Source organism: Prosopis cineraria, unplaced genomic scaffold, assembly GCF_029017545.1.
Source record: "Prosopis cineraria cultivar Desert tree isolate PC_DT_omini unplaced genomic scaffold, ASM2901754v1 PC6, whole genome shotgun sequence".
In the NCBI taxonomy this organism is placed as follows: domain Eukaryota; kingdom Viridiplantae; phylum Streptophyta; class Magnoliopsida; order Fabales; family Fabaceae; genus Prosopis; species Prosopis cineraria.
The window spans coordinates 39,367,860-39,391,353 of record NW_026555337.1 but is presented as its reverse complement, the minus strand read 5'-3'; the positions used below and the strand labels follow the sequence as shown (position 1 = coordinate 39,391,353).

The following is a 23,494-nucleotide window of genomic DNA, read 5'->3' as shown; positions in this document are numbered from 1 at the left end:
ACAATATGCGTCAACTCACTTCTTTTACCACTATAATCACCACTTTTTACTACTTTTTCATATGTACAATATATAGCATGATTACTACCTTCTAAATCTTTAAATTACTTCAACTTGAAACCATAAGTTTGCCTTGGACTAATATACACTCTCATTGACCCTGAGCCTACCTTCAGTGATAGAATTACCCGATCAAAGGTGTTCTAACTTACTTTTGGACTATGATTTTTCTCAATACATATAATGGGGTGTCGTTGACTCTAACACTATATCACACAAAACACTAATGAGTCTTAAATCTTTAACACCGCACCTCAATAGGTACTAAGGAGATCATCTCCAATACCGCATCTCAAAAGACATTAAGGAGAATATGCCATATGGTTTTATCACCATACTCCACATGGGTAAACTCCCACCCCAATGATCATGCTTTTGAACCATTCTCAAGTTTTCAATCACCACTTTACTCATTATATATATACACACATTTCCATATCAAATTACAAAATTTCATTACTTATTTAACCAAAATTTCTTTTATACAATAAACATTCAATGCTACAAAACATTCTCATTTCAAAATAATTTCATGCATTACATTGCATACTCACACACAGTTACAACAAATAGTCAAACAAAGGAAGTTATTCGGTTACCTCAATTTATGTCGCTAAAAAAGTTACCTGTGAATTTCAGCTACCACTATAGCTTATCATAAGCTTCCTTTCTCAACTCAAATGCGTGATATGCCAATCTAAATGCAATTGGCATAATTTAGTCAATTGATCTAATTTGACCAAAAGCACATAATTACTAATTATGGCTGCATTTAGCCATTTATTCTTTTCCATTTATTTGTTGTCGCACCTGGAAATGCGACACGGATAGTGCGCGAGCGGAGGTTTTGGCCTTCACAGTGGGAACATGATGGAATGGGGGTCACCACCAAAATTTTGAGGAAAATCTTGGGAAACCAATTAAAGGAGGATAATGATGGTCTGCAAAAATAAAAAATAGGTTCGAGAGTTGATTGAGTGTGGAGAAAGTGTTAGACACCCCACAATACTTGTTTGTCATAATGGTTACCTGAAATTTATTGTGCTATATTAATAAGGATTTAAAATTATTTTAATTATCCCTTTTATATTCATGTATTTGATATAAAAATGATAGAAGTAGGTGAACAATATTTATTTATTTACGAGGGAGAACTTGACTTGAAATCTGACTCTGAGGCCTACTTACCCTGTGATGGGAATCACAGCCCACATAATTCGGGCTAAAGACTAGTGTCAATGGTTTTCTTTATTTATAATTTCCATAAAAAGAGAAGTTTAAATGAAAATAACTTATCAATTGCAGATAAAATAATTTTCTAAGATGTGCTGTGTTTTAATTTACAAAGATAATTTGGTTTCACTTTCTTACTCCCATTTTATATTTTGAAAATATTTTTATTATTTTGCTTTCTCTTATTTTAAAGATTCACCTTGTCAACATAAAAAAGTAATTTAAAAAAAAGAAATTTCTAATATGCCTACAGAGATTTATTGTCACTCGTGGACATTCAAATGACCTTAATGCTTTTTTTAAAAAAATTCTATATTTTCTTTACGATATAAAATCTTAGATTATCTACACAATATTTTTATTTTAATATGTCTTTTTTATATATTAAAAAATTATTCAATGGCCACATGCAAACTATAATAAAAAAAAAGTATTTATTATATTATTATTTACAATATTATTAATAACCACAACATCTGCAAGAACTTATTATCCTTCACAATGAGGCGATTAAGCTGAATATCTTTGGATATTTTTTAAATCTCTCGCGATACCCTTCAAATGTTTTAATTGATTATATTTGTGAAATAATATGAACAAACTTATTCATTTAACCACACATTTAAAATCCCCATATGAAAATGATGTCATTTAAAATCAAAATTATCTTCAACATTTACTTAATTACTATCAAATGGAAATTAAATACAAAATAATGTATGACTTTGAGAAATAAAGAAATAGAAATCAAATTTAAATTGATTAATACTCTTTCATGCTAGAAGACAAACTTGAATCTAATTTATCACTTAGCTCAACAATAAATTTTTTCAAATGTTAGAATCGAAAGCATCATGGGAAAGTATTATAACTAAATCAACCTCATTTGTAAAAGCAAATAAATACATGTTAGAGCATATTTAAGGTATATAACATAATTTAGAGAAAGAAAACACAATGATACAAAGCTACTTTCTCTTCAAATATTTTCCTAAATATTCCCTATCCATACTTAAACTTTCAAAACTTCTAAATTTCCTTATTTAAAATATGAGGAGTTATCATCAAGGATCCCTTTCATGGCAAAAATCTACACACATATTTGCTGCAAGAGTTTAGAACGGGGATGTGATAAAACAAAAACAAGTATAGCGCACTAATGGCAGAGCAGAGAAGGGAGAAAAAAAATAGCAACTCAAACTTCTTACAGTGAAGGAAACAAATCTAGCATACCCAAAGAAAAACACGTAGAAGGAGTGAAAGATAAGAGAGCCAATAACCGAAAGGGGAGTTTGAATCTCAGCTCACAGTTAGCTCCCAATCACACTTCTAAACCGAAATGCTGCTCTTTCCTACATGCAAGATGCGGCCTTCGTTCTTTTTACACAGAGAAAAACTTCTCCTCCTTTTCCTCTCATCCCCCCTTCTTTCCTTGCACGAGTGCTCTCTTTTATGGCTGAAGCTCCCCCTTCCTCTTGCCGTGCACTTCTCCTTCTCCTTTTCTCTAAGTTTCTGTTTACGTGTGTTTACGTGAATCTGCTCTCTCTCTCTTTTTCTATGTTTTCCTCTGTCTTCTTTGCTCTCTGTATTTCTCTTTTGCTCGTGCGTCTCTGCTATGCAGCTGAAAGATTATCTTTCTCCCTCTGCTCTCTGTGTTTATCTTCTTTTCTACCTTCCTCATTTTCAATCGAAAAGTGTGGTGCTCTTTCTTTGCGTTTTTGCATGACTGCCTTTCTGCTCTGTTCTGTGTTTTGCATTACGTGTGGCTAAACCGTTCAGGTTTACTATCTGCTACTCTTGGTTTCTTTTTCTCTATGCCTTTCATGTAAGTGTGTGTCTCTTGTGCTAAGGAAAATGCCTTTTATAGCTGCTCTCCACGTCTCTCAATCGTATGTCTCGTGTGCAAGCTTTGGTCTCTATTTTTTTCTTTTTCTTCCTCGGTGCTGCATCTGGATGAAGGGCCAAGCTGTTAGTTAGACACTAGATTTTTCAGGGTTTAAACCTTTAGTTCATATCTGCTTTCCGCTACGTCTCTGATGTGTGTTTCTTGTGCATATTTCAGTCTCTATTTTTTCTTTCTGGTGCTGCGTCTAGATGAAGGACCTGTGCATGCTTTAGTCTCTGTTTTTTTCTTTTCTTTATCTTCTTTCCACTGCATCTCTGCTGTGTGTTTCGTGTACATGTTTCAGTCTCTATTTTTTTTCTTGCTGGTGCTGTGTCTGGACGAAGGACCTGTACATGCTTTAGTCTCTGTTTTTTTTCTTTTCTTTATCTATTTCCATTGCATCTTTGCTGTGTGTTTCATGTGCATATTTTAGTTACTACATTTTTCTTTCTGGTGTTGCGTCTAGACGAAGAACCTATGCATGCTTTGATCTCCATTTTTTTCCTTTTTTCTGATACTGCACCTGGACGAAGGACAGAGGTATTGGTTAAATGCTGGATTTTTCAGTGTTTAACCCTTGATTCCCATATTTATTTATATTTTTTTTAAAAAAAAAGAAACCTAGCTCTCTTTTCTTTTAGTTTTTAATTATTATTATTATTATTATTATTATTATTATTATATGTACATATAAGGAGACAATCAGATCTACAAGAGTTTAAAAATGCTTAATTTTTAAAAAGTTGATTCTCATAATTTTCTCATTGTTGAAATAATTTGAGAGAGGTTTTTAAACATTTAATTAAGATTATTTTTTTAAAAAAAACATAATCCCTAGAAGGATTAAATTTCATTTTTGTATTTTATATTTTTTGAAAATATAATCCAAAAAAGGATTAAATTTTATTTTTGTATTTTTATTTTTTAATTATTTTTTATTATTTTTATTAAATTAAAAAAATGTCCTGACAAAAATACAGTGTTCACATTCATTTTAGGTCAATTACTACTCGATTACTACTTACATCACCTCAACTGGTCTCGTTTCACTCAAGCATAATTTTCACATTAAAATCTCAATGAATTAGGCCAAATTGAGCCTACGATTTTAAAACTTTATCATTTAGCTATAAACCAGTCGCAAAGCTCTAATTTAACTCTCAAGGACCTTTTTACTACTATTAGGTAAGAATTAAACCCCTTAAATTTTATCAATTCAATTTTTTTATAACTCATATTAAAAAAAAATTTAGGTAGAATGGAAGATAAGAATTATATGCAGCCTACTCAATAAGTTACTAATCAGAAGCACTTTCACGACTTTAAAATATCTTGCCTTATTAGCCAAGCCCTTCTCCTCTTCTCCCTTTCACATTTTTTTAATTTCTCTCTCTAAACTTTACCTAAATTTCACGATTTAAGGGATCATTTTTTGGTTGATATGTATAGTGAGAAGAATTCTCACTATGTGCACATACTTCAACCCAAAATGTGATCCTACCACCCGTACCTATTCACACAATATCCCAATAAGTCAAACTATCAAATAATCATCCAAATCTCTAATCTCATACTAATTATCACTTTACTCCTGATTAACAATTAATCATAGGATTGAGAAATTTAAGAGTTATACTTTAACTTTCAATTGTGAATTATTGAATTTTCCATTGTAAATATGTGAAGTTGATATGTGAAAATGATACGTTAAATTTAGTGGTTCATGGTTGAACATTTGAAGAGGTAGTTATAAATAGTTGATGAGATAATTGTAAATATTTAAGGAGACAATGTTAATACTATTGAAAAATTGTGTGATACAACTTTTACTTGTTTTTGACAGGTATAAAAATTAAAAACTCATGTTTGTATTTCTAAATAGTGGCCCCTATGTGTTGTGATTGTAGATTAAAATCTAATTATGTACTATGTGTAATTGCAAGAATACTGAGTAGGAGTGAATATTTTAAATTTACAAGTGTTGGGGCTGTTTACCTATTTAGTTCATTTTATCATTCCAATATAATATGGCTTGCGTTAATAATGTGGCTTCAGTGATAGGAAAATAAAAAAGTACTTGAGTGGAAGGGCATATTAATAACTCCGATTGAATAGGCCATTATGTCTCACTGTCAATACAAGTTCATATATCATTTTACACATAAGTATTTATTTGCATTTCAACCTATGTTGCAATAGCTCATTTCCATGTCAATATAGTGTAGGATTCGGTTAATGATCTCAACAACAGAGCATAGGGAGATGTTATGTCTTTGTTAGGACAAGACAAACTGAAGATGAAGAGGCTAAGAAGGTTAATTGGCATTGTTTGCAGGCTTATGATATTGGTGTTTTGGTTATGACAATTCCTACTTTTATAGTTGTTCTAGATATAATCTGTAACTATTTGAGAGACTATCTTGAGAAATTTAGAGGTTGTAATTCAATGACATTATTGTACTGTGCATAAGATTATTGTTTTGGAGACTACTTTTATCTTCATTTACTACTTGATTCTATAAATCTAGCCACAATTTTCATTTCTTCTCTAATTCTATTACTTTTCCTTCAGATAACAATCTCTAGTTTGTCTAGTAGTTTAATGTGAGAATCTCCTGCTCAGCACAATACCGCTTGAAAGTCTAAGGACACTTTCTAATAAAAGCACCAATAATCCAAAACAAAATAAGCCAAAGTATCAACATAAGTGCATGATATAGCAAATAAAGAAATTTTCCAATTTAAGACAGGGCAAGAAACAGCCACATAAACCTCTAGAATTGTAGAAAAGCAGTAAGCCAGCAACTAGTGAGGTAACTATGCAATGCTATAAAGGAACAGGTAGAGAAAAAGTGATTCCAAAAATTCATTAAGGAATATAGATACGATTTTGCATTGTAATTCCTAAATTAACTCATTTGATAATTACCATTCTACCACTAGTGGGAACTTTTGAAACAACTTCTTTTCTTCTCTTAAAAGCTTCTGCTCAAGACAAAATTGACTTTAAAGAATGACTCCCCCTAGTCTTCCCAAACTAAATGCATTCAAAAAATTAGACATTTTAAACTAGGAACATTCTTGTTATGCTCCTTATCTTTTTCTACTGATTGTTGCAAGAAAGATATTGCATGGAGGGAAACACAAATGGCAATTATAATCAATACAGATATTGCTCATCCCATCACGAGATCTCATCTTCCTACTCAAATTAATGAGACCAACATAAGGAGATCATATGCTAGCTTCTTGTTAACTGAATGAGGAACTGCTAAAAGCAATCTTTAATAAAAAAAAAGTAACAAAAATAGCTAGAATAATTGGGACAAATTAGAGTAGGTAAAAATTGGAATTCAATATAATTCATGGGGAAAGAAAAGCATTAGATCTAGGTGCACACATTCAAATACTTGAATGAAGCACACCGATGTTGTAAATTAATTAGAAAGATAGAAACTATAGAAAATGCCTAAAAATGTCCTTTACATGCTTAATTTTCTTAGTATTAATGGTAAAGAAACAACTTAGAGAAAGTAATTAAAACTCAACATTAGAAAGTAAAAATGCAAGTGAGTAAAGTCAAGAAAAACCTCAAGGGCAATGAAGCAAAGACGATGAGGGAAGGTGATGGCATTGTAAAGGGAAGCATATAAAGATGACAACACAACAAGGAGATGAACAAGTTGGTAAAGGGATGCAGATGAAAGTAATGACTCAGGGGTTAACACAATTGCTCTATGGGGAAGGGATGTAAATAAACATAGAAGGATAAGGCACATGAAGGAGGAGTATAAAAAACCTAAGGGGCATCCTTGTCACTGTAACCTAGTAAGGGTAATATTATCTTTTGTATCTCTTTTAAATTATATTTTCTACATTTAAATGCACCTAATTAGTTGGCAACAAATCCTAAAACTAAAGGAGTATAGGGGACTCGGTGTTTTGAATTTGAAGGCCATAAATGATGTGTGTTTTTTAAAGTTAGCTTGGCAGTTTAAAATGGGCCTATGGACTGAAATTTTGAAATAGAGATATAATGGGGGTTTTAATGTTTGGGGATGATATTAAGGCTAAGAATACTGATTTTGCTATTTGGAAGGATATTGGCTTGATTTGGAGGCATCTAAAGGGTAACATCTAGATTGAAATTAAGAATAGTAATGATACTAGTCTCTAAAATGATGAATGGATTGGCTTGGGGAGTGTTTTAATTAATGAAGCCATGTGTGATATACTTGATAAGTGGAGGGATTGGAGGATTAGTAAGGTTGTTAATGAATTTGGTGAATGGAGAATGCAGTTGCTTGATGGAGTGCCACCTGATGAAATAAGATGTAAACTTAGTGGTGTTTTGCCACTTGATGTTGTGAGTAGTGAGGATAGGGTAAAGTAGATGGGTGGTGCTCTTGGTTAGTATACTGTCAAGAATTGTTACAAGATGATGGTGGAAGTTCAATGGGGGTTATAGGATAGCAAATGGAGTTTGATGTGAAAGTGGCCTGGACCAGAAAGGGTAAGAATGTTTTTATGGTTGTTGATGCATGAAAGATTGCACACAAACAACTTGAGGCATAGAAGGGGGAGTGTCAGATGTACGTGTTCTATGTGGAAATGTGGAAACAGCTTTGCATGTAGTAAGGGAATGTAGTGTAGGTAAAGAGGTTTGGAGGAAATTAGTGCCTTATGAAAAGAAAAGTTGCTTTTTCTTTTTGAATCTAGAATGGTAGCTATGCATGAACTTAAGGTAGGACTTGCAAGAGAAGAGTATAGTTCAATGGAGGATTTTGTTTGGCATTGTTTGTTGGTTTTTGTGGAAGAAGAGAAATAAGAAGATTTTTATTGATGGTGGATATCAAATGAATGATGAGACTCTATGCAGAAGGGCTATCAGTTTTAGCAGTGAGGTAGTAGAAGCTGATAAATGTAAACCTGTACATTAAAGGCCAAGAAAGTTGAAAGGCTCTTTTGGTTGGTTACCTCCTAATGAGGGTAGGTGCAAGTTGAACATTGATGATACTAGTAAGGGTAATCCTAGTTTGAGTAGCTGAGGAGGGATTGTTAGACACCATATAGGAAGGTGGATTTTTGGTTATACTAAAAATTTAGGGAAGAGCACGACCATTGAAGTTGAACTATAGGGTATGTTTGAAGGGTTGAAGCTTTGATTAGCTTTGGGTTTGAGAAGGATTGTGTTGGAGGTGGATTCAATTATTGTGATAAAACATATGCAGAGGAGGGGTTGTGATCATAGTAGCATGAGTAGCAGGTTGTTGAAGAGGATCTGGGATTTGTGTGATAAGGAGTGGCAAGTTTTGGTAACACATTCTCCTAGGAAGGGGAATGGTTGTGCTAATGCATTAGCTAATTTTAGCTTGAAGCTGGGAGTTGGACTGCAGGTTTGGCGCTGGGTTATTAATGAAGTGCATATGGCTTTTTTATCATATTGTCTAGGGGTTACTTTTGAAAGGGGATATTGTTATTTTTTTTAGGCCTTTTAGCCTCTTTTACTACCAAAGAAAAAAAATTTATGGGACTTATTTGCAGAAAAGTCTCTTATACGATACCTATACTTGATTTTCACTTAAGTTAATTAATGTTTTCTTTTTTTCTAAAATAGTTCTAATTAATTATAATAAATTCTAGCATAATTTTACTAAATCTTTCAATCTTCTTTTCCCACCATAATTAGCCAATGGTGTCTATTTTTTTTACTACCACTATCCATACAAAAAGTATTATTAAAAAATATATTAATTGCTTCATGAATTTTGTAAGATGACTTATTAATAGAAGTATAACTGTTTAAACAAAATCTGTAAAGGAGAACCAGAGAAGTAAACATTATTATTGTTGGGTTATTTACCCTTGATGGATCAAAGCTCAAGATATATGAGCCTAAATTAGAGTGGGGGCTTTATTAGAATATTAGAAAAGTCTGGGTCTTTGTGCATAATAAAATTGGGTCCATAAGTGTAATATTCCCATTGTCATTTTTAATTCTGAGTAGGAATAGTATGCGTAGTTCTCCACAAAATCACTGTGTGGATGGTTGGTTTTTAGGAAAGGCAAGAGAGAAACACTCTCACTTCCCTGCATTAATTATCATTAGCTCACTCCCATCTCTTCTCTCTGTACTTTTGTTGTGTAATAGGAACTAAGTCCGAGTTTGTGACTTCGCTTCTAGTAGAAACAATTCGTCCAGTACATCATTTCATATATGTTTCCCTCCTCCTAAACACACAACAATAAAATTCATTTTACGTATAATGTAATGATAAAAATATCAACTTAGCAAATAGGATGCTATATAATGGGAGTAAAGGAATAAGGTGGTCTATCCACATTGGCCTGTGTGACCTCAACCTCAATCTTATCTTCTCGTTGCTTCTTCTCCATTCAGGTGAGTTTCTGAGATTCTATGATTAGTCTATAATAGACAAATTGCTACGTGTTTTTTGTGAGTTTCCCTTGGCTCTACAATATACTTAGTTGAAAAAGGAAAGATCCTTCTATCATCATTCTAAAGAAAAAAAATTTTAACAGTAGATAAGTAGGATTTTATTTTGAGATTACTATGAGCTGACATGGGAGGAGGAGGAAAGAATTTGTTGCGGGCAAAATAGGAATAGGACGTGGTCTTGCAAGACAACCAAAGGATCATGAAGGTCGCTTCTCTTTGTGGTACTAATCTCATTGAGGTAAATGGATGCATGTGGTGAGAATTTTACAGCTCTATTTCAAGCTAAATTCCAAAAGAGCTTGTGGATAGAACAAGGGAATTTTGTTGTGGTTGATGATAGTGGAAAGGAAAAGGCTCTTGCTTTAGGTAGCAAGGTTGCATGTATTGCTACTATTGAGACCAATCTCTTAATTTTATGAGTCAAGTTCAATTCTATTTAATTTTAATTAAGCTTGAATCAAACTATATTACATGTTATCCAATCTAGTTTTTTTTTTTTTGAAAGAGGTTAGACTTTGAATTAAACTAAATTCATGTCCTATTTGTTTTTTGTGCATCCTCACTTACAAAAAAGTAGCTTACAAAGAAAAATTCAAATAAGCTTTTTTTAATATAAGAAACAGTTTAAATAAGTTGAGTTTCAAAAACTTATTAAAATTATCATATGCCTTCAAAAAAATTCAAATAAGTTTTTTCTTTAATATTTATTTTATATTTTTAGACTTGCCTTTTAAAAAATAAAATAAATTCAGTTAAAAGGATATTTTATCTTTACCATAAAAAAAATACTGCATTTATTTAAAAATGTGTCCGACTTTCCCAGGTTTAATAAAAACAACTGATTATTTCTACACTTCCCGAAAAATTAACTTCTTGAATGTTCTAGTGAATTGAACTGAGCATGTTTCTGATTAATTTTTCCTGCCAATCCATTTGATCCATAAATTTACTGTTTAATTTAAAATTTTCGAATATTCTTATATATCTAGCCCAATTTTTTTTTGAAATTTCTTACTATATTGACATTTACACTTTATACAACTATTATATTATAATTATAAATAAATGTCAATTGAAAAAGTTTGGGTGAGTAGCCTTGATTTATACTAGCCCTTGGCCTGTATACAACGGCATTATTCTAAGTGGTGTACAAAGCAAACAAGATGCAAAGTTGAATATGATATGATATGATGTTAATAATTTATAGTTATTTCCCATTCTTAAAGTTTTATTATATTTACATTATATAGAATTTTGTAATTCTCTTGTTAAACTATTGGTATGTATTCCCTCCGTTACTTACATTTTTTAAAAAATTAAATGTTTAAAAATGTAAAATATTTTTAATTTTTTAAAATGTAATTATTATTTTTTTAAGTACCCCTATTAAATGAATTACTTTATATTTATTGTAAGATGTTTAATAGGAGTAGGATTAATTTGAAAGTAGATAATTATATTATTAAGGGATAAGATTCGATTAAAAATGACTTATATTTTTAAATAAAGGAAGTATTAATTTATTTAAGATGGTTAACTTAAGAGTAAAATGAAATGAGTTCTCCATTTTTTTTTATAATTATAAAAATATCTTTTTGTTTTCAAAACCCATGCTTTATTTCAATTTTAAATATCACTAAATTTTTTTATTAAAAATCTTAATTATAATTATATTGAAAATTTTAAAATCATAAATTTCCCCTTATATTCTAATAGTTACCCTATTTCATTAATTAAGTTTTATGTGTGAGTGCGCGCATTTAAAATATTGCTTCAGTCGCTTTATGTATTTAAATTTTAGATAGTTATAAATAAAATAAGTATACTTAACAAAATAAATTAACATATGATAAAAAAATTTAGAAATACATGCATCAAAATTATTTTAACAACCTAAATGATGTTTAAATAATATTTATACTATAAAGAGATATTTTGATTCAAAATATCTAATTTAATAATCAATTAATGGTAAGGTAAATAAAATAAAAATAAAATAAAAAATGTAAGAAGATTTATTATATTTCCTTCGTTAAAAAATATAAGGCATTTTTAATCAGATCTTACCCTCTAATAAAATAGTTATTTATTTTCTGACTAATCCTATCTTTTTATATTTACCTTTATTAAATACTCTATAATAAATATAAAATTATTATCAATAGGGGTACTTTAAAAAAAGATAATGATTACATCTCGAAAGACTAAAAATGCCTTATATTTTTTGAATCTCCAACTCTTCAAAAAATTTCTTATATTTTTAAATGAAGGGAGTATAACTTTTTTATTTTAAGAGAGATTTATATAAATTTTAAGAAGAAAATGAAAATATTAGTCAAAGTGAAATAACTGAAATGTAAATATATTTTCTATTAATTAATTTTCTATCCTGTAATTAGTTTATTTTATACAAGCAGATACTTAGATAGGCATAATTAGAAGAATCATGTTATTGTTTTCCAGACAAAATATTTTCTGTTTTGGTTTAATGATAAGCTTTTTTTTTTTTCCCCAGTAAAAGAGTTTAATAATAAGTTTTTAAGAAGAAGAAAGCTCGAAAACGATACTTCCTCTTGCCACTGAGTAGGAGGCATAGTTGCAATCTCACTCCTCAGTATTGATTGGAAGATAAAGTAGATGTTTTTGTGAAAGAAAAATCCGTACTTTGATGGCAAATCAAATCTATCTCTATGCCTATAGCCCTACCTACGGAGGAGCTTCACCGCCTTCCGCCGCCGCTGCCACAAGCACTGCCAGTACCCTTTCCTCCAGCCGGTATCTTTCTGCCGATATGTATTATCCTCAACGAAAAGACGCCGTTATTCGATACTCCTCTTACGCCGCTTCCGATGCCGACATTGGCCCACCTGGTGTTTCTACCAGACTCTCCAGTGCCGCCGCCGGGCAAACATCTTCCACCGCTTCCCAGTTACTATCTCAAGCTTCTTGGCCTGCTGCTATTGCTGCAGCTGCCGCTGCTGCAAATGTTGGGTCGGCTTCACTGGATTCGATAGTTAACATGAAGCGCTCCTCTGATGGTTAGTTTAGTCTCTTGTTTTCATTCTTTGTAAGGGTTTCTTCTTTGCAGGATCTAGTGGATTTCTTTATAAGTGGGAAAGTCTATAAATAGACATTAAGTTTAGAGGTAAAATCATATATGAGAGCGGGAATGCTGTCTTCTGAATCTGATAGTTGAAGTTCGTGGATCAAAATTAGACTCTTTACTCTTTGTCTGGGGTTGTTGGACCAACTTTTCATTGTATCGATGAACTGGTAATAATGGGTTGGATGCCGCATCTTGCATCTTGTTTTGCTATCTAACCATACATTGCGCTTCCGACAATCCATAAGTAAGAACTGCATATACATCTGGTAATAAAGATGAAGTGTCTTTCTTCTACCCAACTTGCTTGGGCTTGTATAGTCTGTCATGAGTATATTCTCAGGAATAACATTTGAAAGGTGTTGTACGCGTTGCCTTAAACAATATTATTCATGAATGCTCAAAGTATATATTGAAGTTAATTCATATTTTCTTGTGTTTGATCATGTTTTAAATTGCCTAACATGCCAAGTGAAGCAAAGAATATCTATATTGAATTGATACTTGAATGCCAATAAAATTCTTGGAAACAAACCTTTGGCAGGAAGCATCATGAATGCGGTGTTTTAATCTCTACTTATGCATTTTAACGGCAATAACAAACTAGGAAGGGTAACAATGGTCTAACTGAATCTTGAACTCGTGAAGATAAATTCTGGAGGTTTGTTTTGTTTGTAGTTAGTCTTTGTCTCTTCAATGGAGTGTTTTATCACGCATCTATTGCATGAATGTTGCAATTATTTAAATCTAGAGGAAATTATGATTTTGATGTATTTGGTCTGCAATTATGGTTCTAGTTGGATGAAATTTACTGGAATTAAACTAGTTTTCAGCAAGGCCTTCAAATCAGTAGTTAGTGTAGCAAATGAATGAATAATGACTAAATAGTTTTACTCTAATTATTCTTTCATTGTAGATTTAAGGTTGCTAACAAAAGGATGTTGCATTAATGGTTTTACTTTATGATGGCTTCTATGGCCTAATGCTGATGAAGCCAATTTGATTTTTCTGATTTGAAAGAGTACATAGTTTTACCATCATATATATTTTACTGAATATGCACTGAGCCTTAATAATTGGCATTTTTTTTTTCATATAACTTTAGTACTCATATATTAGACTCTAATTCATTATCTGTACCATTTGCAAATTAAATAGAGTTTATCTCATTTTCGCTATGATATATATTCTACATATTTGCTAAGTGTGTTCTCTTAATTCAAAATTATTTTCTAAGTCAAACTTATCAAGTAACATATATTCGGTTTGGTTTTCTTGTACATACTTGCCTATTATGTACTATAGCGCTCTACCATCCAACCGTTTTGCAAACCCATAACACAATTGGGCAAAGTGAAGCATGGTATTCTACGAATTCATTAACAAAGCGCCCTAGATACGAGAGTACAAGCAATTTGCCTATATATCCACAGAGACCAGGAGAGAAGGATTGTGCACACTATATGCTCACAAGAACCTGTAAATTTGGAGATTGCTGCATATTTGACCATCCTATTTGGGTTCCTGAGGGTGGAATCCCAGATTGGAAAGAGGTGACCGTTTATTGCCATTATTTATGTGAATGAAATGTATATGTTATTTTATACCGTACATTTATTATCACATATTGAAAAGTGACTTGTATATTATACTCAGATATATGACTTGAATACATATATATGAATGAATTTATATAAAATTTATATACTAGTTTAACCAAGGCCAGAACTTACCATTTACATTTATCGTATATGGTTGTTTTCTATGTATGTAAAATATTTATTTGTATGATACTTATCTGTACATGATGAATTGAAATTTTGAACTTTGAAGAAAACATTTTTAATTGTTTTAAAATTTCCTTTTATTTGGTGTTTCTGTTGTACAAACCAACTTTGGGATGGCTTGATCTTGCTATAGAGAGAAACTCTTGTTACTTTTAGCACTACGGACTTGATGGTGAATATGAGGCCATGCCTGTGGTTGAGCTGGAGGCTTGAAATTATAGAAGTTATTTGTGCTTCTCTACATAATATGTGGATGGCAATGGTATTGAAATTGTCGATATGACATCCATTTGTACTAGTAAGAGGTTGAAGCTGCTTGGTAGAACCTGGTTCTAAACCTTACCCAGGGCTGGTGATGGACAAGTCTTATCACCAGCTGCATGGTAGTTCTTGCTTATTACTGTACAATGTCATAGATGGTGTAAGTAAAATAATTTGGGAGTAGCCCAATTTTCAGCTTATGGTCTATGCCTGCTGGCTAGGATGTAGATTGAGGTTAGTGTCCTGTGCTTGCTTTTTATTGTTCTAGTGAGCACATTGAAATATTGTTTCTGTGGACCAAAAACGGAGGTAGTGGTTCTAACAACTGTATGTTGAAGTCTCAACACAATGAAATGCTTCATTGAGTTGATTAATTAGTGTAGTCATATTTTGATGTGCAAAATACTCTTGCTGTGTGTCATTCTTTTCCAGATTTATCGCTGATTGTTTTGATAGGATTTTTGCAAATGTTCATTCTTCTGCAATTGGAAGAGATTATAACCCTTATGCATGATCAGAAATCTTTTCATCTCATGTTGGGATGACTGGAAAACATCCCTATAATTTTCCTCTCTCCTGGTAAAAAGTTTTCACCTGTATCATGTTCCCTTGATCTTAATGACCACTCATTCTCTTTTATGAGTGAAGCTGGTAGCTGAGATCAAGACATCTATATCTGTTTGGCAAGTGTGTCTGGTCACCTATAAAATAAATATTTCCTCTGAATATGGTTCTGCATTTTAAAGCAAAGTTTATGTACATTTTTTTTTAATGTTTTGTTTTTGTAGGAAAGTTATTTTTATAGCACCTCATGTTTTTTTGGAGCAATGTCAAAATCAAAGCTAAGAAACTAAATAAGTTGGTCTATTTGAACCGCAAAGTTGGTCATTTGCTTGACCATAAAGAATGTTTAATCTACCAAAAAAACAAAAAAGAAGAATGATTTTAGCTGTTAGTGGCCAATCAGTTTTTCTTCAAGTATCTCATGTTTCTTTAAGGATTGAGTGAGAGATTTCTATCGAGAAAAATGGGAGGAGTATTTGATATGAGTTTAGGATCTGCAGGGGCTGCTTGGTATGCTAAGCTAGTTTTTGTTGTGCTCATGGGTTGATCAAGTTTAAATATAATCATTAAAAAAGTTCAATTCCTCAAAATGAAGTTGCTGATTTATACAAATACATATCTTCAATTTATGTGTTTTTTAGGTTCCAAATGTTGTTACAAGTGAGGCTCTTCCTGAGAGACCAGGAGAACCAGATTGTCCAGTGAGTAGGATTTGCACTGATTTTCATTTTTCTCCCTTCAGATGCATTAGGAACATTTTCTAATTTATTGTGGGTTCCATTTGTTGCAGTACTTCCTCAAAACTAAGAGATGCAAGTTTGGTTCAAGGTGCAAGTTTAATCATCCAAAGCATTTGTTTGAAAATGCTGATGTTTCTGTCTTACCTGAGAGGCCTTCAGAGCCCCCATGCGCGGTTAGATATAATATCTTTTACCTTCACTTGAAGCTCTAATCATCTATAACTTACTGTATTCTGCATTTATGCAGTTCTACATGAAAACTGGAAAGTGCAAGTTTGGTGTTACCTGTAAATTTCATCACCCAAAAGACATACAGATTCAGCTGTCTGAAGAACAGAATGGTGCCATTGAGCAGACCCATTTGATTGTTAATCTTACTGGAGCTTCAGGGGATACACAATTGTCTAATCCTTTTAGTTCGTACACTGCTCCTGTATTGCATAATAGCAAAGGACTTCCTATGAGACTGGTAATTATCTGTTTTGGTATTTGTTCTCGATTGATGGAAAAAAAAAACTCCCTCCCTCTCAATTTATAAGACAAATCCAAACAAAATTACGTATACTAATAAAGCTCATTAAATACACTTTGCAACTTTATTTTTTCTAAATAAAAATTTAAATATCCAAAAATGCCCTTCATTTTATATTCCTTTAGCCCTATTTATAGGGCAGAGAGATAATATTAATTTTGGTGCTATTTATAGGGCACTTTACTATTTTCTATGTTTATCTTTACTTTTTTGTCGTTATTAAATGCTAGGAAAAAAATATTAAACATAATTCTTTTTGTTCTTTTTAAGGATAGAGGTAGAAACTTATTAAATTTTAAGATAAAGCTAATGAGGTTTAATGTTTTCCTTAGTTCCGGTGAGACATGCTGGAAGTAACATATAAATAAGACCAAAGGGAGAATAACCTTAAATGATTAGAGAGAGAGAGTAATAAGGAGGGAAGGGTAATATTGGAAAAGTAAATTTAATGAAATCTTATTTTTGTCAAATTGTCTTATATTTTGAGGCACTGAATCACCTCCAAAATTGTCTTATAATTTGGGATGGAGTTAGTAATTAAGAGATCCAAAAAGGAACAGTGATCTATACAAGTATCATATTTCCCCCCATTATGACTCTAATGTTCCTTGGTATTATACTGGTTGGGGCTGTTAAAAACTATTATTTATTTGTGACGCTAAGTGCTGGGAAACTCATTTTCCAAGTTGCTTCAATAAACTGGTCTTTGTTTGGTTTTGTGATTTAAAAGCTTTTGCTGAGGTGTCATATGTGCTCATTTTGTTAGCTGAGGTGGAAAAAACCTTGAAGCTATCTTCATTTTTTTTTTATGCTTATGTATAATACTTTATAACACAGGATATCCATCAGGTGCCGCTTGACTGAATTATATGAATTTACTACTTTATTAGCTTCATATTTTGAAAAGCCTATTTGCAAATTTCTTCTGACAGGGTGAAGTAGATTGTCCATTCTACATGAAAACTGGCAGGTAAATATTCATACTTTGGTTTTAGTAGGTTTATTTAATGGATGAAAGGTTGTTAATATTCTTCATTCATATGAATCAGTTGCAAATATGGTGCTACATGCCGCTACAATCATCCTGATAGGAATGGTAAGTGTATGATGTTGGGTGTTAATAATCTCATGTTTAATGAACTGCCATTTTATACGGATGTAACTTTGGTGCAGTAATTAATCCACCTGCTGCTGGGCTAGGCCATTCTGTTTTGACATCATCAGCTGCTAATTTTAACTTTGGAATTGTTAATCCAGTGGCATCAATTTATCAAGCTATTGACCCCAGATTGTCAAGTGCAACGGTAATTTGAAAGTTGTTATTTTTACATGATAGTATTGACTAATGCTCATGGCAAAGATCTGATCCATGTTCACTGCTTCTTCTTTTGGGGGAAGAGGGGGCTGAAATTGCTTCTTGCATGCAGAGAATATAGGGTCTAAAATAAATATTTTCCTAGTGATGTTGAATCAGAATATTGAAAGAAAAGCCTGGCTTGATGTAGGGAGCACGAGTAGGGGCTATACTATTGTGCTTTTGCGGTGGTGTGAAATATGGGTTGGAAATGGGTTCTATGCATATTAGTCAATAGTTGATCTTCATAAGTGCAGCTGTGTGCTTGATGAGTTGCTTGCTATTATAAAGCATGGATATGCTTGTGTGTGTGTGTGTGTATTTTTTTTAGATGTTTTAAGTCTCTCAACCTCAGCCTGGATAGGGGTTCTCAATGGGCGCACTAAAATGGTGTTGGGTATCCTCCCTCAAAAGCTATATATTGAAGAAGAAGAACCAATTCATTTTAGTAACCCATAGAGCTGGTCTTATCACGTATTGTGGGACTAAGCATCCTATAGACTTTATCTCCACCAATTAGTACCTTTGGAGAGTGGGTATTTTGGTTGTTATGCTCAACAACATTTTTCTTGGCTTTCTAGTCAAAACCCTTCACGGGTAGTCCTTCTTAAAGCTGCCAACTACTGCAATTGGCACCCAAACATGATGGAGATTCTTTATCTAAAAGTTGGCTATCTAGTTTGGTGAACCTACCCATTTTTGACATGCTCTATATACCCATTTTTGACACGCCATAGAGCAACCCTTGCTACTCAACATGAGACTAGGCATCCCATACTATGTTGGTGTCCATTAGATTGGCTTTGATGCATCTTGTACACTTTTGGATAAAATTTTTTAATTTCCATGGAAAAAAATACCAGAATATGCTACAAGAATCTGCCAACTTGGGGCTGTGCATCATGTTTCAAAAGAACATAAATGTAACTATTTTTTTTATAATGACTATTTTCTTTTTGATATCCTAGTAGTGTTGATTATTCTTTTTTTTTCTGTTTTCTGTTTCTCTCTCTCTCTCTCTCTCTCTCTCTCCTGACAATCTGAAAATAAAGATAGTGCAGAATTATCTCTTTGCTTGATGTATGTTGTTCATTCTTAATGAGTATCAAGTAAATAGCTGTGGTTTTTGTGTGGCTGTATTGTGCAACTTTTTGGATTGTTCTGGAATTTTCTTTTGAATGTTCAATCTTAATGAATTCAACTATAGGGAGAAATCCTTGTCTAAAGATATACAGACATTCAGATGAAATATGAACTGTTTTTGTGAGTAAAATCTACACTATCAGATGACACTATCATCTTCTATATATGGTAATTCTTTTTCCTCTTTGAAGGAGCAGTTGGCATTGGGGGTCCTTTAGATATCCTATCAGGGATCATCTTTGAGTCCTTATCTATTTAACTTGATCCTAAATGTTTTGACGGAATATATTCAAGGGAAAATTCCCAAGTGTATGCTCTTCAGGGATGATATAGTTCTTATAACAGAGACAAGAGAAGAGGTTAATTGTAAATTTGAGTTATGGAGGAGGACATTGGAGTTGAAAAGTTTTCGTCTAAGTAGGAGTAAGACTGAATATTTATATTGTAAATTTGGTAAGAGACTAGTCGACAGTAATTTGGAAGTGAAATTGGGAGATCAAATTATACCTCGAGTGGAAAAGTTTAGATATGTGGGAGTTATTATTCAAAATGATGGCGAAATCAATGGGGATATTTTACATAGGATTCAAGTTGAGTGGTTTAATTGGAGAAAAGCTAAAGGAGTTATTTGCGACTGTAAGACGCCTAATAAACTTAAAGGAAAGTTTTATCGTATTGTTATCAGAATGGCTATGTTATATAGTAGTGAATGTTGGGCTCTAACGGGACAGCAAGAGCATGAAGTTGAAGCAACAGAGATGAGAATGTTACAATGGATGTGTGAACATATACGTAAAGATAAAATTCAAAATAAGCACGTACGCAAAAAAGTGAAGGTAGCACCTATTGAGGAAAAAATGATAGAAAATCGTTTGAGATGATTTGGGTATGTACAAAGAAGGCTGCAGGAGGCACCAGTGAGAAGAGCGGAACATATTACTTTGAGCCCTATTAAGAGGGATAGAGGAAGGCCTAAGAGAATATTCTTGGAAGTTGTTAAATGCAATCTCTTAATTAATAATATTCCTAAAAGCTTAATAAATGATAGAGCACACTGGCGTCTTGTAATCTATGTAGCCGACCCCACCTAGTGAGATAAAGGTTGTTGTTGTTGTTGTTGTTGTAACATTTAGAACTAGGAGGGCAATATCTGGATTTTAAACCTAATCCTTACCCCCAATGATAGCATCAACCGCAAACAAAATTGTTGAAAAAAGATTGTGCTTGCTATTAATCTTGTGGAGAAGTATCTATATACTGTACTTGAACTCTTGTAATTTTCACGAGATATCATTGTATGTGTATTCATATTCAGTTCAACTGATCCATGTAACTTGCTTTCCAGTCTCAGGTGGGAATAGCATCAACTGTCTATCCCCAACGACCAGGACAGATTGAGTGTGATGTAAGTACTTAATTTATTCCAGTGGAGATTTTGATCTTACTTTCAATTGTCTGGGTTACTTGGTGTTAAATAACCTAATTTAGGGTATTAAATTTGCAGTTGCAGATGTTCTATTATATTCAGATAACTTAGATTGTTATGGTAGGCAAGTCTATAAAGTCTTTTTCTTTAACTGATAAGGATAACAGAAAATTGTTTTATAAGCAGGTAAATGATTGAGATAATCTAAGTGGTTGACTTTTGTTAAATATGTAAATTCAAAATTTTATCTTTCATTTTTTTATTTATATTTCTCCCATATATATGAAATTTAAAGAGAGAAGACACTCACTTTTCACTTCCTAATTCTCTCCTCTTTTTTGTTTTTCCTCTCCATATTTTGTTCCTGAACAATGGCTTAATGTCGATTGACATATCTATAATACAATCTACAATGTTTTAGTACTATATGAAGACTGGAGAGTGTAAATTTGGGGAAAGATGTAAGTTCCATCACCCAATTGATCGGTCAGCTCCATCACTGTCAAATTCAGCCTCACAGCAAGCTGTTAAACTCACTCTTGCAGGACTACCAAGGAGAGAGGTTAGTTTGGTGTTCCACACTGACATATGCATTTTTTGAAGCACTTGTGCTTTAAAAATGTAGCTGCTTTGTGTTTGATGTACATTAAGTTTAACCCAATTCTTTGAATTTCCCTCAAGCACTATAATTTTTGATTTGTCTGGATCATTTCATGCACCGCTCGTATTTCTCTATAGCATTTTTAGCTCTTAGAATAGCATTGTCTAAAAGAGTTCTCACAAAACTGCTAGTTATATCAAGATTGATGAGATAAATTCAAGTTCTGAAATTAAATTCTGCTGGAATTTGAACAAGTTCTCAACCCGCATCTATCATTTGCTGGAGCATTAGTAAGTAATCTTAGTAGGTTGCTGATCATTAAGTCGACTGAGCAGACATGTCCAATAAATATGGCCGGGAAGGTTGGTCAGGTGCATATTGCGACTGTTCTGGCAAACCTAGGACTTCTCTACTAAGTATTAACATCCACTTGTCTAATTTCACTTGCTTCTGACGACTATCCAAGGAACCGTGATATTTCTCGATCTTTTCCAGTTTGTGTGGCAGACACCACAATTCACCTCTGTTTTTGTGACTTTTTGGCTTGAAGCGAGCTGAGGAAGATAAAGAGAGCTGTTCACCTTTTATTTATTTTAAACTTCAAGGTTTTACATGTCTATCAGGACATAAATCTGCCGTTAAATGGTAGCTGAACCTATTGTTGGAGCCCAATGTGGTTTCCAAAAAACCAAGGAACTTAATTATTTTTTTTTTTTTAGGAAGAGTGATTAAAAATTTTTAAAATAAGCAAATATAACCTGATTGTTTGAATATCTTGACAGGGTGTTGTAATCTGTCCGTATTATTTGAAAACTGGCACCTGCAAGTTTGGTGCAACCTGCAAGTTTGACCACCCTCCTCCTGGAGAAGTTATGGGATTGGCAAAGTCACAAGGAGCAAGTGAAAGCGATGAAGGAGGAGAGGAAGCCGAAGCCAATGAAAAACAGGCTGATTCTGTTCTGGTAAAGGGCTGAGATCTTGTGGGAACAATGCCAAGTCAGTGATGGGTCCTCTTAGTTTCAGCCATGGCTTTTATTTTTATTCATATCGTGATGTCTAAATTGCTTGGTTTTAGCTAATCACTTGTTCTTCACTCTCTTTAACTCGTAGTTGACTTGCAAAATGCAATCTACTCGGATGGTGTACAATTGATGTTTTGTAACTACTTTTCTCAAGTGACAGTTCAGAGTAGAAGACTAGTATCAACGATTGTGGTTCGTGTCAGGCCAAAAAAAAAAAAAAACGATTGTGGTTCATGTCGTGGAAAGAATATTTTGATGTGATATGCTTTCTCCTGTTTTCATTTTGTCTTTCACTGCAGATGGTCCTAGTTTTGTGCTCATTTGACTCAATTTTTGTGGTGGTCTAAAGCATTGTGTTTAACACTTCTACCACTATTTAGTCAGAAGGATAAGGCACATTATTCATAAGTAATGAATAATGCGATGTTTTGTGGATTTTATATTTTATATTAAGAGGGGTAGATGATAAAAAATATATTTATTTGATGGAAGTTGTTGAACGAAATATTTTAGTTAGTAATTTTTAAAAGTTTGGTTAATGATAAAGTACAATTATATATAATTTATATATTTGATCTTATTTAGTTGGATAAAGTTTGTTGTTGATGATGTTCTAATTTGTTTATGACTATTAGATATAGATTTGGTGCATTTTATGTTTATGTGGAGAACGAGTAGGTTATGACTTGTTGGTCCACTTAATTCAAAATCAAAACAACACTACTGTGCGCGAAGTTTTATTTTAGACCAGACATGACGTCAATGTATGATATTAATTAACTTTTTAGATATTGAACACTACAAGGTTCTGTTAAATAATTTTTGTTACCATAAATCTTTAATCATAACTAATAAAACTAAATCACCTTCTCGTCACATTCTCCCAGTCGAACATAGGAGGCTGAAATTAAAACCCAAACCATGTTTTGTTTAGTGTGATTATTAAACAGCACAATTTCTGAAATTACAGTTGAAAATTTAAAACTGAACAGCGGAATTTCTTTCAAGTCATGTTTAAATCCAATATCATGGTTTCATGGTATTCTCATTGTGAAATCAACTCGCTCCCAACAACAAAACAATATTTTCTTTCCCTTACTAGCTATTGTAGATTTAGTCATTGAGAGATCAAATCTCTCACTTTGGTTAAATCTTCAAGCTCCAAGAATTGAAAGATCTAACAAGTTATGCCTCCACTCTATTAGAATGTAGGTTGAACCAACAAGCACGTAAATTAATTGACAAGGGATTATATTAGCTTAACAAGTGATTTTGATTTTGAGTCTCAATAAAGATTTGCCATTAGACTCAGTCTATAAATAA

The 23,494-nt window shown here is 32.7% G+C and overlaps 1 protein-coding gene across 2 annotated transcripts; it reads left to right on the top strand.

The window, feature by feature from the left end:
• Window positions 1-12,210: 12,210 nt before the first annotated feature.
• LOC129313610 (zinc finger CCCH domain-containing protein 37) lies at window positions 12,211-22,452 on the top strand. 2 transcript variants are annotated; one of them, XM_054956869.1, is made up of 12 exons: window positions 12,211-12,676; window positions 14,047-14,294; window positions 15,995-16,054; window positions 16,144-16,266; window positions 16,341-16,562; window positions 17,558-17,595; window positions 17,675-17,721; window positions 17,799-17,929; window positions 20,468-20,527; window positions 20,970-21,110; window positions 21,932-22,145; window positions 22,260-22,452. In XM_054956869.1, the coding sequence occupies exons 1-11, from the start codon at window positions 12,307-12,309 to the stop codon at window positions 22,121-22,123; spliced, it is 1,632 nt and encodes a 543-aa protein (XP_054812844.1). In that variant the 5' UTR covers window positions 12,211-12,306; the 3' UTR covers window positions 22,124-22,145; window positions 22,260-22,452. The 2 variants fall into 2 exon arrangements, with proteins under 2 accessions (XP_054812844.1, XP_054812843.1); XM_054956868.1 differs by having other exon boundaries at window positions 21,932-22,452.
• The last annotated feature ends 1,042 nt before the right edge of the window (window positions 22,453-23,494 follow it).